We start from the raw sequence: 14,776 nt of genomic DNA, 5'->3' as shown, positions 1-14,776 counted from the left end.
ATTACTTACAGGAGCAGAAACAAATCCAAGACAGCTGTATCACCAAAGCCCACCCAACATGGGTGACAGTGCACAAAGGCTGTGAACCTAGAGAACACTGCACAGCCTGCAGGCAGATCAACAGGTTGAAGAGTGTCCTTTCTAAGTAACTCTGCTCTAAACCTCGTCCAGGATGCTCAGCTGGTTTCTGCTCCTTCCAGGCATCTGTTCTGGTCTCAGAGTCTCCTTTGCAGTTTGGCTTCCATCTTCTGAAGAGGACTCCCCACTTTTATTGATTACTGTGTCAAGGAAGCACCTAGTGAATCTGATCAGTTTCAGGGACTTCCTGAAGCTATTTTGAATTGTTTACCTTCCTGCTTGAAGAGCTTCTCTGCAGGATGGAATGTCTCAATCTCAGAGGAAAGGATAGGTAGGTAGGTAGGTAGGTAGGTAGGTAGGTAGGTAGGTAGATAGATAGATAGATAGATAGATAGATAGATAGATAGATAGATAGATAGATAGATAGATAGATGAAGGATGAGGGGAGAGCAAAGAGAGGGGAAAGAACAGACAGGAGAGCAGAAGGGAGGGGAAGAAAAAGGAGGAGAGGAGGAGCAGAGAGAAAAAGAGGGAGAGGAGAGAGAGAAGGAACATGAAGACAGAGCTGGCACATAGTAAATATCTGCAATGCTATTTGAAGGGCTCTTTTTATTGCCATCATAAATAAAATGTCCAATATAGTACTTGGCATTGGAGATGCAGAAATATTCACTCCTTACTTCCTGCCTATCTTTCTGCTGTGCTCAGATGGTTTTTATAAAAGGAACAAAAAGCTCTCGATCTACACTAAAACTTCATTAGATTTTTTTTACATAAAATTAAAACTTTATCTATATATAGTAAGCCAGAAGAAATCCATCCATTTACTTCCCAGTTCTTGTTTTCTATCCAGAGTGAAAACTTAGATATAAAATGCCTGGCTGTTTAGTTCATCTGTCCTTTGGGCTGATTTACAAGGATTAGAGGATTTTTGCATCTCCCAGCACCCCATGCAAGAAAGATCTGGAAGTTTGGTATTATCTAATGTAGTCAGTCCATTTGTTTAAAAGGACAGAAACTGAGGTCCCCAGAAGTAAAGGAACTTGTCACAAGCTAGTAATGGCAAAGATGACCCAGGCTTCCGCATACTCTGGGGCCAGGCTCCTTTCCAAGCTACCTGCCCCTTCTCCTCCCACCAGTGTCTTCCAAAAATGAGCATCTCTGGTCATTAATACACAAATTTCTCAAGAGAATGTGGTTTATGACACCATTGTTTCTGTTGCCTGTCTATGGCTCCTTCCATTTCCTTTTACCTGAGATGGAAGAAACATTCTCCTTGCAGATTGTTCAGGATGAGGGGCCCACTGCAGTCACCCTGTCCATCCCCGGGCCTGTGAACCATTTGAGAAATGATGTAAACAGGAAGGTAGGGTAGGATCTCACCATGATGACTGGTACTATCTGGACTGGAGGGCGTTGCTGATGGACCTGCCACTCTCCTACTCCCAGGTCAAATCACCCAGGAAGTGCTAAAGCATGCCTTGAATTAACACCAGTCCAGAGAAAGAAAGAAGCATAGCTTGAAGCTGTACCCAATGGGCCATGATGGAGGACTAGAGGTTGTATCTTAGTGATGGACTAACTCTGTGGAGATTCAAGAACTAGGTAAGAAGTAGGAACACTTAGGAAGAATTCTTCTGGTAGGAACCAAAGGAATGAGGAATGGTTTTCCTTTTTCACAAAAATTTTGGGAGGATGGGGTGTTTTGTTTTGTTTTTAGTTTTGCATTGAACTTAATAAGGCTCTTAATGAGACTCCATGTATAGCTTTGTGTCTTTTTTCCCAGATTATAAAAGAATTCTTCCTTTGGTAATTTCATGTATTTATATAATGTATTTAGATCATATGTACCCCTACTTCCCCTTTCTAACTCTTCATGGGCCACTCACATCCCCCTGCCGCTTCATATCTTCATCATCTCTGTCTTCTTCATTCTTCTTCTTCATCTTCTCCCTCCCCCCTTTTTGTCTCTATAACCCACTGAGTCCAATTATTGTTACCCCTATACTCACAGGTGCCACTCCACCCCCTGGGGCATGGGTAATCTACCATGGGCCACAGCCCCTGGAGAAAACTGGCTCTCCCTCCCCCGGCAGCCATCAACTGTCTGTCAACAGCATCCTGAGCCCCTCCTCTATTCTTGTTGGAATATTGGTCAATGGACACAGGCTGAGGAGACAGCCAAGGCAGCAAAATGCTTGCCAAAAAAGCTTGAGGACCTGAGCTCGAGGCCCAGGACCTGCATGAAAAAGCCAAACACAGTGATATACACTCTTAAATCCCAGTATTAGAGAGGCAGCAACAGGCAGATCTGTAGGACTTGCTGGCCAGTCAGCATACTCTACTCAAGACTTCCAGGCCAGTGAGAGACTCTGTAGATTGAGAGCGCCTAAGGAATTCACCTCATCACATGTACATCATACACCTGAAGCCACACACACATGAATATACATTCACATAGAATGCATGCAGGCAATAAAAAATTAAACATAGGCATCATCATAGTGGGGAAAGTTAATGGTCATCAAATTTTCCTTATGTTGGGTGGATTCCCTTCAGCATTCTGGCCTCCTCCGTGCATCTCTCAACTTCATGTCACTGTCACCAACGTGAGCATATTGTTCTCCCCCACTTGTAAGTGGCATGACTTCAAATACTCTCTTGTGTCAGCGTCACCCACACGGTCATTTCAGTCACATTGATCGCATTCCCAGCAAGGTTATACATTTCCAAAGCGATGCCCGGGACTCGGTTTTGATTTACCTGCACAAATACTCATCCTCATTGGAATATTTTGTTCTTTTGTCAGCTATATTTAGCTCATATTTTCCCACTATATTTAGCTCCTATTTTCCCACTATTCGGCTTTTTTCATTCTTTTTGCACCATTCCAGTTTGCAAATTAAAAATCAGAAAGTTGTATGAATACATCAAAACTATCCATCTGGCTTCCTCTGTGCAGCCTGAATAAATATATTTTTTCTCTATTTTTCTATTTTTATTCATTCTAGTTTGAAGTTTTATGTTTAAATTATTGATACATATGAAACTTATTGAAGTAATGGTTCAGTATATTTATTGTGTATGCATATAAGTAAAGTAAACTCTTCTCCACACTCATATTTGACCGTAATTCATTAAAGAAGAACTCTTTGACCCCACTAGAACTACATTTGTAAGCATAAGTTTTTATAGAAGCCATAACACCACAGCATAGGAAATCAGCTTCCCGCTGGGCAATGGTGGCAAATCCATTACTCGAGAGGCAGAAACAGATCTCTGTGAGTTCGAGGCCAGCCTGGTCTATAGAGCAAGTTCCAGGACAAAGGCCACACACACACACATGCACGCACGCATGCACCCACGCACCCACAAAGCTGTCTTGAAAAAGAAAAAAGAAAGAAAATCAGCTTCCATAGTAAGTGTAACTTTATTAAAGTTTTTCAGAGTTAAAACTGACATTCTTTTTATCTCAAATTCCACAGGACCATGAACCTGGCACCTTCTCAAAACAAAAGATCCAGTGTTCATGCACCTTTTTTTTAAGTAGAAGCTGTTGGTATGTCAGTGTCCATGAGTACTTGAATTTCTGTCACCCACTCTCCATGGTGACATTCATCTGAAAATAAATTTTTAGTTATCTTTAGCTTTGAACAAATTTAATTGATCAGAATCTTATACAGTCCAAGACCTGAGCCCATGGACCAGTACCTCCCACATTTAGGGTGGGTCTTCCCACCCCAGTTAACCTAAAACTTGAGCATAGACATTTAATGTTTGTTTCCATGGTGATTCTGAAGCCCATCACATTGATAAGATGTCCCCTCCTTTGTGTCCTTCCACTTCCTCCCAGTCACATTTTCTAGTTCTCCTAGGAAACATATGATTATCGATTATCATGTGCCATTTTAACCATCAGCACAGAGACCTTTAAAAGGCCATATAAAACATCAAAATAACTTCTATGGCTAGTTCACTATATTATCCATGATAAAGTGAGGGTGATGACCTGGATAGATGTAGGGACAAATAACCCACCTGCCTCATCTTAGTCATGGAGAGGGGTTGATTCTTCTTAGGAGTGGGGAATCAGGAGAGTTCTTCTACTCGTGTCAATTTTGAATGCTTGTTACAGTGCTTAATTAACAGTACTTACTAGCAGTAAGATGACACAGAGAACCAAATTAGTCTTGGAATTAATCAAACTTAGAATTAATAAGCATTGAGTTTGTTTGGAGGTTCTACTGGGTGAGCATAGCAATGGGAATTGAAGACCTCAACTGAAGATTGGTCCTTCTCTATTCTGAGAAGAGCATCCTCTCAGTGGAGCTTATAACTTCAGAAGAGGCACACATGGAGTGGTGAGGGAGGAAGAGGACACTCACTCAGTCAGCTAGATCAGCTCTATGAACCCAGGTGATCAATGGAGTGAGAGCTGTCACAGCCAGATTGCCCTCACATCCCTGCCAAGCATTAAAAATTCCCAGCTAATTACGTGACTTGAAGGTAGTATAGTATATGATGTTGGCTGCACTATTTAGCTTTAGTGTGTGTTATAAAATGAAATCATGAAAATATTTGAGTCCTACTTTAAGAAGTAGCAACATGATTCTTTTTAATATAATATGTTTATTTATTGTTTGAAAATCTCATATATGCATACAGTATATTTTTACCATATTCACTCCTCAAGCAGCATGAATCTATCCAAATAAAGTGATTCATTTTTGTAACTACTCACCTTGGTCGTGAATAAGATTATGAATTTATCCTATCTATTGAATAGTTTTCATTTCTACTGAATATGCATATAAATATGTGTCTGTGTAGATAAACATGTAGACTGGATGGATGGATGGATGGATAGATGGATGATGGATGGATGGATGGATGCTGGGTGAATAGATGGATGAATAGGTATATAGATGGATGTATGGAGTAGAGATAGATAGGTAGCTCAGTAGATTTAACTAACATTGTTAATATTGAAGAACTTCCCAGAAACTAAGATATATTGTTCTACAAATTACTGATATCTGTAAAAGTAGAAAAACCTTTAGATAACTTCACAAAGACCATTTATGTGTCAGTAGACATTAGAATTCTAATTACAGAAAAAAAATCCTAAGTAAGATGGTCTCTCAGCTATTTTTCATAATGGCATAAAACACTGAAAATACCATTATGACTTAAATACCTTCATTATCACATTTTATAAGGCACATTTAAATGGAAATAGTGCAGCCGACATCATACTATACTACCTTTATGCTAAGCAATTAGTTGGGAATTTTTAATGCTTGGTAGGAATGTGAGGGAGAAAGCTAAGGAAACATCTAATATAATTGTAACAGAATTGTAATTGAGATCATAATAATAAAACTGAAAAACAAGACACAGTTCTTTAAAGTTTTTTTTTAATGTGTATTGATGGTTTGCCCGCTTGTAAATCTGTGTACCACATGTATGCAGTGCCCACAGATGCCAGAAGAGGAAGTCAGATCTCATAGGACTGGAGTTACAGACCATTGTTAGCCACTATATGGGTGCTGAGACCAGAACCCAGGTCCTCTGGAAGAGCACCCAGTGCTCTTAACCACTGGGCTATCTCTCCAGCCCCAACACACAAAATTTTGAAACACAGTAGAATTATAGCCATAAAAAATATTCACAGAAAGAAGAAACTGCTTCTGTTAGGTAGACTGGGGGTGTCATCAACATCTTTTTGTTTGTTTGTTTTGTTTTGTTTTTTGTTTTTTTGTTTTTCGAGACAGGGTTTCTCTGTGTAGCTTTGTGCCTTTCCTGGAACTCACTTGGTAGCCCAGGGTGGCCCCGAACTCACAGAGATCCACCTGCCTCTGCCTCCTGAATGCTGGAATTAAAGGCGTGCGCCACCACTGCCCAGCGTCATCAACATCTTTTATGTCTTTGCCCTTTTTTATTTTTTTCAATGGAAATGTGTCTTTATCAATCACAACAACAAAATTCCCAAGGCTGATCCCTCTGCAAAGTAGCTTGGGTCTTCACAACCTAGCAAAGCCCCTTTTTTTATCCACGAGTAGCTCCAATTTGAGGAAGTGAAGACATCCCGAGAGAAGGGAGCCACAGGGCTTTTCAGTTAGCTAATTTCCCAGCAAGATTGTGTACTGACTTCCTTAATGAAACCAGAGTCACAGGTGTCTTTCAGGGAAATCCAGCTGCAGCTGCATCTTTTGTCCCAGAGTTACCTTCGTGGTACTCTCAACTCTTAAGTCAGGCAACCGTCATTCCACAGCATCAGTGGTCCAAAAAAGCAAAACTCGTGGTTGCATTAAGACCCTCCCCTCTTCGGGTTGTCTTCTCGAGGGCCATGAACATGCTCAGAACATCGAGAATCAGAGTGGCCTCCTGAAGATGTATCCAAACCGAATGACAGTCATGCCATCATTCCACTAACTAGGGTCTTGCTATGGAGCCACTTCCCATGGTAACAGTTTGAACATGATAAACAGAAGCATGTTGGATGCCTGGGGTACTATAAGGTCACATTAACACAATGTTGGATGACTGGGGTACTAAGGTCACATTAACACAATGTTGGATGACTGGGGTACTATAAGATCACATTAACACAGCACAGCGTTCCCCACCCTGCAGCTCAGCTGGGTAAGCTTCATAGCATGGGCCTTAAGGTCCTGCCCTGCTCTTGTGTTCTTCTGAAGAAGTAACAATCGTATGTTTCATCTCTGTGATAATAACATCTGCTACTGTTTAGGGTGTGCAGAAAGGCTGAATGAAAAGAAGATAAAGAGATCCAACCTGGCCTTCAAAGGCCAGTATTGTGTGTGACCGTCTGCTTCAACGAGTTTATATATATATTAATGTTTATGGACAATCCTTGTCAAACACTGTTGGTCCTCGAATCATGTACTATTTGCAGCCTGCTGGTTTAATAAATTACTCTAGCAAACACACATTTTACTGGAGGCACTTCTAATGGGGTGATATGAAGGAGTTCAGTGCTATCAGATATCATAGATGTATAAAATCAAAACACTGCGAGGAGTTTATCGAAAGGGAAGATTAACACCAGCTTCAGCTCGCTTTTATTTCTACAACTCTCTCTCTCTCTCTCCAGTTTGAAGTCAGGCGGTTGCTTTGCAGGCTCTGTTTCTGAGTAGGCACGACTTCATCTTTCATCTGGGTGTTTATTCATCTGACTGAAAGAGCATTAAGTCCTCTTGAAAAATTAATTTGGCTTTAATGTTTAGCTATCTAAGACTCCCTGGGTGAAGATGAAATCACGCTGAGGGGAGTTTTGATTTAACAAATGGCCATTGAGCGGGGAGTCTTTGATCCTCAAATCGGCCCTTGGAGGGCCTGAGCTTCAAGCAGATCAAAGCTGACATGGTTGGTGGTTGGCACCAAAAGGATCTGGCACTTCCCAGCTGCCTTGGGCTGCCATAGCCTGTTAGGTAGGGGTTACAGATTTTCCTAAACGCTTACTCACCTCAAGAATTGGATGAGGACAGAGGTAAACAGGTGAATGATCTCCTTCTTTGGACCTGGAGTTACATCTCCTCACTACTTCTTTGCTCCCCAATGGATTTTGCTTTTGTTTGTTGTTACTGTTTTTCTTTCATTGAAAATGATTTTTTTTGTATAATATATTCTGATTATGGTTTCTCTTCCCCCTACTCCTTCCAGTTCCTCCTTGCCTCTTCTCCCATCTGAATTCACACCCTTTCTGTCTCTCATTAGAAAAATAAATAAATAAACAGGTATCTAAGGAATAATAATAAAATAAATCAAAAACACACAAAGTGGAATATGAAAAAACAACAAAGAGAGGTGAAGAAAAATCCCAAGAGCACATATAGACACAGAAACACCTTTTCACACACACAGGAAACCTATTAAAACCTCTGACCAGAAGTCATAATGTATATACAAAGGGCCTGTAGAGTGGGAGAAAATGCCCTGACTTAGCATTATGAGACAAAGAGCCTCCAAAGATGCCATTGAGTTCATTTTGTGTGGGTCATCTACTGCTGGGCATGGAATCTACCCTTATGGGTTATTTGTTCCCCTAAGTGAGATTTCCTTAAGCAAAACATCATCTTTCATTTGCAAGTGGCAATCCACTGGAGATGGTTTCTGTGTTAGGATGGAGGCATGTGTCCACTTCTTCTTTCAGCTCTAGGACCCCATCTGGTGCAGACCTGTGCAGGCCCTGTGTGTGCTGCCTCAATCTCTGTGAGCTCATATGTATGTCAGTCCTTTAGGAGGCCTTGATTCCTTGGTGTCCTCCATCCCCTCTGGCTCTTACACTCTTCCCGACTCCTCTTCTGAAGAGTTTCCTAAGCACTGAGAAGGGTTTAATGGAAACATCCCTTTTAGGACTGAGTGTTCAGAGATCTCTCACTTTCCGTATATTGTCTGGCTGTGGGTCTCTGTATTGATTTCCACCTGCTCCCGGAGGAACCTCCTCTGATGATGGCTGAGCAAGACTCAGATCTATCCGTACAGCAGAAAGTCATTACGAGTCATTTTATTGCTATGTTCCTTTAGTGGAACAATAGTATCTGGTTTTTCCCTAGGTCTCTGGCCTGTTTAGTCTCAGGTTCTTGACTACCCAAGCAGCGGTAGGTATGAATTCCATCTCAGGGAATGGGCCTTATCCCAAATCAGACATTGGTTGCTTACCCCCACAAGCTCTATGCCACTATTGCATCAGCGAATCTTGCAGGCCAGTTACCATTGTAGATTAAGAGTTTTTTTAGTTGGGTTGGTGTTTATCTTTCTCCTTTGGTAGCAGGCAGAGTACCTTCCAGTACCATGAACACCAGCAAGTAGAGGTGAAGGCTCTCGGTAGGCACCAGCTTGGCTTCTCCATGTTCAATGAGTTGTGTGGGTGTTGTCTTCGGCAATAGGGCACTACTGTCAGTTTGTGGCGAACCACCAATAGCCATGGCAATATTTGTTCCTTAATGTAACAATTCTCAATCTTGGATCTTCAGTCTCTGTTGCCTGCTAAGTTCCTACAACTTTCAAGAATTAAAAGGAAAAAATAATTTGCATTCACTTTTATTAAGAAAAAAAGTAAGGGCTAGAGAGAGGCTTGGTGGCTAAGAGCTCATACTGTCCCTGCAGAAAACTTGAGTTCAGGTCTCAGCAGCTATGCTGGGAGACTTAAAGTTGCCTCTTACTACAGCTGTAGTGCCACGCTCTGGAGTCCCTCCTTCCTTGGTCCATTGTCACCTAAGCAGCCAATATGCCTCTCTTGGGAGATACAGAGACATTCTAATGGGCCCAAAGATGAGTCCCTGTCAACAGAGAGGGACAGCTCATGTCCTGATGCTCTATTCTGGCCTCATAGAATACCTCTGCTCACATGCCCACATGTCTTAGTCAGGGTTTCTATTGCTGTAAAGAGACGCCATGACCATGGCAACTCTTATAAAGGAAAACATTTAATTGGGGTAGCTTACAGTTCAGAGGTTCAGTCCATTATCATCATGGAGGCTTGAGCATATCTAAGACCTCAAAGCCTACCTCCACAGTGGCATGCTTCCTCCAACAAGACCACACCTACTCCAACAAGGCCACACCTCCCATTAGTGCCACTCCCTTCAAGGAGTCCATCTCCTTTCAAACTGCCATACCACACATAGACACAACCAGACATAATTAAAACTTGAGTAAGTCTTTTAAAAGGAAAAAACCTTACACACATAGCTCATAGGACAGACTATGGTCAAAAGGATGGAGAAAAAAAACAGACAAGTTGCTGTGAATGGCTGAAAAGTACTTCCCAGAAGCATATGGGCTCTCTCTCTAAAGGTACACATTTTGAAAACAAGGAGTTGCTGTCAAGTGCAGATACTGACCTTGATAAAGATGGTTCGGAGCATCTAGACTTGTCAGCAGCCTTGAGTGTCACCATGAGGACACACCTTGCCTGATGCTGCCCTCTCCTTCTCCCCCACAGATGGAGAGCTCTCCATTTCGAATGATGACGACTCCCTGGAGAATGGCCAGTCCCTGAGCTCCAGCCAACTCTCCCTGCCTGCCCTGTCGGAAATGGAGCCTGTACCAATGCCCAGGGACCCCTGCTCGTTTGAGGTGCTCCAAGCTTCAGATATCATGGATGGACCAGGTAATAACCTGGCAGAGGCATGGGGTGGGTCTCCAGGATGTTACAGTCTCCTAGCAGGACTTGGAATGCCCATTTTAGCCATCCAGAGTGTGAAGACCTCAAAATGTGGGAGAAACTTATGCCATTGTTGTCTGTATAACTGAGCCTAAGAAAATATGGATGCCATTTTCAAATAATGTTTTATAGTTTGTAAAAACACTTCTGTGACTTATATCACTTTAAAAGTGTTATAACTTATCTTATAATATGGATGGTTTGAAATACTGTTTGCTAACACTCATCTTTGTTAAGATAAATTGAAAGAATTCCATCTAGACCTGTCAAATCCTCCTGTCCCAAAGACCTGGCCAATGGACATATTTGTTAAATTGTATACAATTTCCCAGCTAAGCCAGAGCCTGCCTGTAGATAAGTCGAGATGCCTTCTAATTATTGCCTCCCTCTTTGGTCCACTGTCACCCCAGTGGCCATTCTGCCTCTCTCAGGGAGTGCAGAGCCCTCCTAACCAGCCCAAAGATGAGACCCTACCAACAGGAAGGAATAGCACATGTCAGGCGGTTTGGGGAAGGAGCCTCGGAGACCACCTGGAGTGTGGGTGTAAAGACCATAGCCCTGGTGCTGCCATGTGCAGCATCTACGTGAACACTTTACTTGTGTAGAGGGTGGGGGACTTGTTTTCCTCAAGTTGGTTCTCACATTTCACTGTGGGACCTGGCCAGCTGTTTCCAGCGCCGATTAGAACAATGTCCCTTGAGGTGGGAAAAACTCAGGGTGTCGAGGTTTCTTTGCAGAATTGTGCTGCTGTGCAGACAATAATTTCTCCAGGGGAGAAGGAAGGCAGGGAAGGGGAAGAATCCTTTATAAACTGCCTCCTTGTGTCAGTCATGGAAGGCGGGGGCCGGGGCAGGTGGTGGGGCAGACAATTGAGCTATATTTTGCCCTTTAGAATTTTCAAACAAGAACACTGAATTTTCAATTTTCAACCCAACTTCCCTTGTACCCATGGAATTTCGCAGTTAGACTCTTTTAGTGAAATCTACTGCCCCAGCTGAGCCCCAGGGTTTTACCCTTATTACCCAGGTTGCCAGCGCAGTAGAAAGTAGTAATATGCCACTTCATAGCAATTCAGCAGAGTAACCTACCAGGAAGCTCCTGTGGGGAAAAGAAGAGTTAGGGCCAAGTGGAGAAATGGGGGCAGAACTGAAACAAGACAGTAGGAGCTAAGATGTGACTTGGTTGCTAGGTGCTTGCCTAGCATGCATGATGCCCTGGGTTCAATCCCTAGTACCATGTACCTAGTTAGTTCCAAGGCAAGGTGGCACCTACCTTGGAATCCCAGCACTCAGGAGGTAGAAACAGGAGAATTGCAAGTTCAAGGTCAACCAAGCCTAGAATGTATGAGACCCTGGAAAGAAGAGGGGCAGGGAAGAAAAGGGAAGGGGGAAAAAAAAAGAAGACAACCAGAAAGCAGGCAAGCAGGAAGTGAGGGAACTGACAAATGAAAAGGTGTAGCCTTTGTGCATCCTCTGCCTTGTGAGGATTTATAGAGCCAGGCAGGGCAAGAGTGTGTCCTCAGAACTAGGTCCTCTTTGAAAGCCTGGTTCTCAGTTCTGACCACCCCAGAGCTTGGAGGAGCAGCCACCAAAGCCTGTGTGTATAACCTGCTAGTGCCAACCGTGTTGGCTGCCACCTGGTGCCCTAGATCAGAGAGCAAGACCCAGTGGACAGCACCAGTACTCGCCGCCAGTTTGTGGCCTTTCTCTTCTCTCAGCTAAGGAAGAACTCGGGGACCCAAGGAGAGGTGGCGGCTCTTCTGGTTCAGCGTAGGGGACTCAAAGTCCCTGTTCTACACATTGCCCTGTTAGCCGTGCCTGTGGTCTCCTGAGTCACACGGCAGAGCATCTGTAGACTTTGGATGATGCAGGCTCAGTTTGAAGTGGGGGCCTCTTCCGTGAGATAATGCCCTTGCCCCTCCCTCTTTGCCCCTTTGCCCTCTCTTCATCTCCCCTCTCTCCTCTGCCTCCCCTCCCTGCCCCTCTGCATCCCACCTGCTTGCTTGGATTTCTCTTGTCCTTGCTTTAGCTCTCCGTGTGCCCGTTACGGCCTGTAGCGGGTAGCACTCTGCTGTCTTGTTGGGCTACCAACGTCCCTGTCCTGTGTCCCTGAGCAGCGTGCACTGCGTTTGTGTAATGTCTCCTGTGTATCATGTGGTTGTCCCCTCAGTGTCTCAAGAGAGTCCCTCTGCCAGTGAGTCTGGAGTCCTCCTGTCCCAAGATCCTTCAGCCAAACCAGTTCTGTTCCTGCCCCCCAAAAAACCTGCTGCTTTCTCTGGAGACCATGAGGAGACCCCAGTGAAGCAGTTGTCCCTTCTCAAGCAGCCCCCGGCCCTGCCTCCCAAACCCACTGCCCGGATTGCCAACCACTTAACAGGTAAGTCCAATGTCTTCTGAGGCGCACAGCCCCTCCCTCCCTTCATGGGATAGTGTCTTTCTCTCTTGTTTATTTTTTATCTGAAGCCTGAATAGGCGACTCTGGGAAGATGACTCCAGGGGGTGTTTGGGTATTTGTAGGTGTGTGTTAGTACATGAGGTCAGGACCAGAGTTTCCATCTCTCTGTAAGAAGCTTTGGATAGGCAATTGCCAGCCATATGCCAGGAGCCTCCGGTGTTATCTGTCATATGTGTATCTGTAAATATGTACGTCGCATTTATGTGACCAGTTCAAGATTATTGCCCATCTGGGCCAATTAGAATCAATGTCAAAATGTTTACACAGGCAAAGAAAAGTGCTTTGCTTCCTTCATAATGAGTCTGTTAAGGCTTTAAATGTTTGTAAGTTGTTGATCTAAAGTCTAGAATATTTCTGCAATTAAAACTAATTTCATTCACTTACTGTCAATTCTCTTTAAAAAGAAAGAAGCTAGGCATGGTGGTGCATGCCTGTAATCCCATCGCTTGGGAGGTGAAGGCCGGAGGATCAGGAGTTCAAGATCATCTTGGTTACTCAGTGAGTTAGAGGACGGCCTGAGTTATATGAGACCCTATCTCAAAAAGCAAGAGCAATAAAATAACCAACACGATGTGTGGGAAATCCCTTGGGGGGACGTACAGGCTTAGCAGAGTTGCAGTAAAATGCTTTTTGTGCCTTCATTCTGTGTGGTTAGTGGATGTACGTGCAGATATAGAGTTGGATGTGTAATGAAATTGCATTTTGCCATCTATGATATAATCAGACACCTTTCAATTGCTTTTATACAACATATTTAGTGTTTTTGCAAACAGTGTCTAAGTGACCTCTATTCTATAACATTTTGCAACATGTAATGGGAGAGGAAGTAGGAAAACATACTCACTCATAGCAGACAGACTGAGAGTCAAGAAAAGGAAGTGACTTTTTTAGGGCTGACAGGACTCTGCAGTGGAGACATGACTGGAACCCGAGCATTCCATAACACATCCGTGACCATCCCCACAGTAGCAGGACTCCTCTCTATACAGTCCAGCTTCAACATAGACTGATGCCAAACTGTGTTTTGCCAATGCCGGCCCCCCCCCATGCCCCCGGTCCATCTCAGCTGGGCGTTTGTGGTATCAAAGGGCCATTGTCTCTCTAAGAACCATTCAACGCATCAATAACACATCAGTTTAGTATCCCAACATTTTAATTCACATAAAGTCAAAGGAAAACAGGCCTCCCTCTAGGACATATACCCACTGTCTAGAAGAAAATCAAACATCACTCTACATATTGCCTTCCCACCTGCTTTTTTGCACATAACAATGTGTGAGCTGAATCTCATGTTAGTAACTATTGTGCAGTGTGGTTTATCAGCAGCTTGGTGCAGATCAAAGGACTCTTCTATATTCTCTACCACTAAAAATACAATGGAGAGCATCTGTAGTAGCCTGCATATGTCCTTTCAAAGTTTTTCTGGGTAGGATTAAAATGACAAAGTCAAAGTTATATACCCCTTATACCTTGAACAACAAACACCTCTTCAGAAGAATTCAGTACTGTGCAAAATAAGCCCCTACATGTCCATATTGTACATGTTTGCTCAACATGCCTGCCATACACAGAACACTGTGTTACTACCAAAGTGGACACAACTCTGTGCTAGTGTAGTGAATATATATTCCATCTGCCCTCTGGATCCATGGGTTCTAGATCTGTGGTTCAGCCAACCATTGATCAAAAACAGTTATTAAAAATTCTGTATTGAATATATCCAGACTGATTTATTTTTTGTCATTTCCTTAAATAGCATGATGTTAGTTATTTACCAAGTATCTGCATTGAATTAGGCAGTATATATCATTTAGAGATAATTTAAATTATAGGGAGGTGTGTGTAGGGTCTCTGCCAATGCTGTGCTGTTTTGTAGAAGGGACTTGAGCAAGCATGGATTTGGGTGTTCACGGGAGTCCTAAGTCAGGCCTCTACAGAAACCAAGAGGTGGCTGTACTAGAGTGCTCGAGTGAACGCCATTCGGAGTAGAGCCGTAGTTCGGTGCAGCCTCACAAAGGGCCCCTAAAGAAGACTGAAGCCCTGTTGACCTTC

The 14,776-nt window shown here is 43.3% G+C and overlaps 1 protein-coding gene across 13 annotated transcripts in view; it reads left to right on the top strand.

Moving 5' to 3' along the window:
- Phactr1 (phosphatase and actin regulator 1) overlaps nt 1-14,776 on the top strand; it is a 482,351-nt gene that overhangs the window by 386,861 nt on the left and 80,714 nt on the right. For 11 of the 13 annotated variants that reach the window (XM_028867741.2, XM_028867747.2, XM_028867746.2 and 8 more), the window contains 2 exons: nt 10,049-10,216; nt 12,440-12,646. In XM_028867741.2, the coding sequence (XP_028723574.1) occupies nt 10,049-10,216; nt 12,440-12,646 (375 nt within the window). The remainder of the gene's footprint in view (nt 1-10,048; nt 10,217-12,439; nt 12,647-14,776) is intronic. The other 2 variants (XM_028867750.2, XM_028867751.2) reach the window with 1 other exon arrangement.

Source organism: Peromyscus leucopus, chromosome 5 (genome assembly GCF_004664715.2).
Source record: "Peromyscus leucopus breed LL Stock chromosome 5, UCI_PerLeu_2.1, whole genome shotgun sequence".
Lineage (NCBI taxonomy): Eukaryota > Metazoa > Chordata > Mammalia > Rodentia > Cricetidae > Peromyscus > Peromyscus leucopus.
This window is presented reverse-complemented; position numbering and strand designations above follow the sequence as displayed.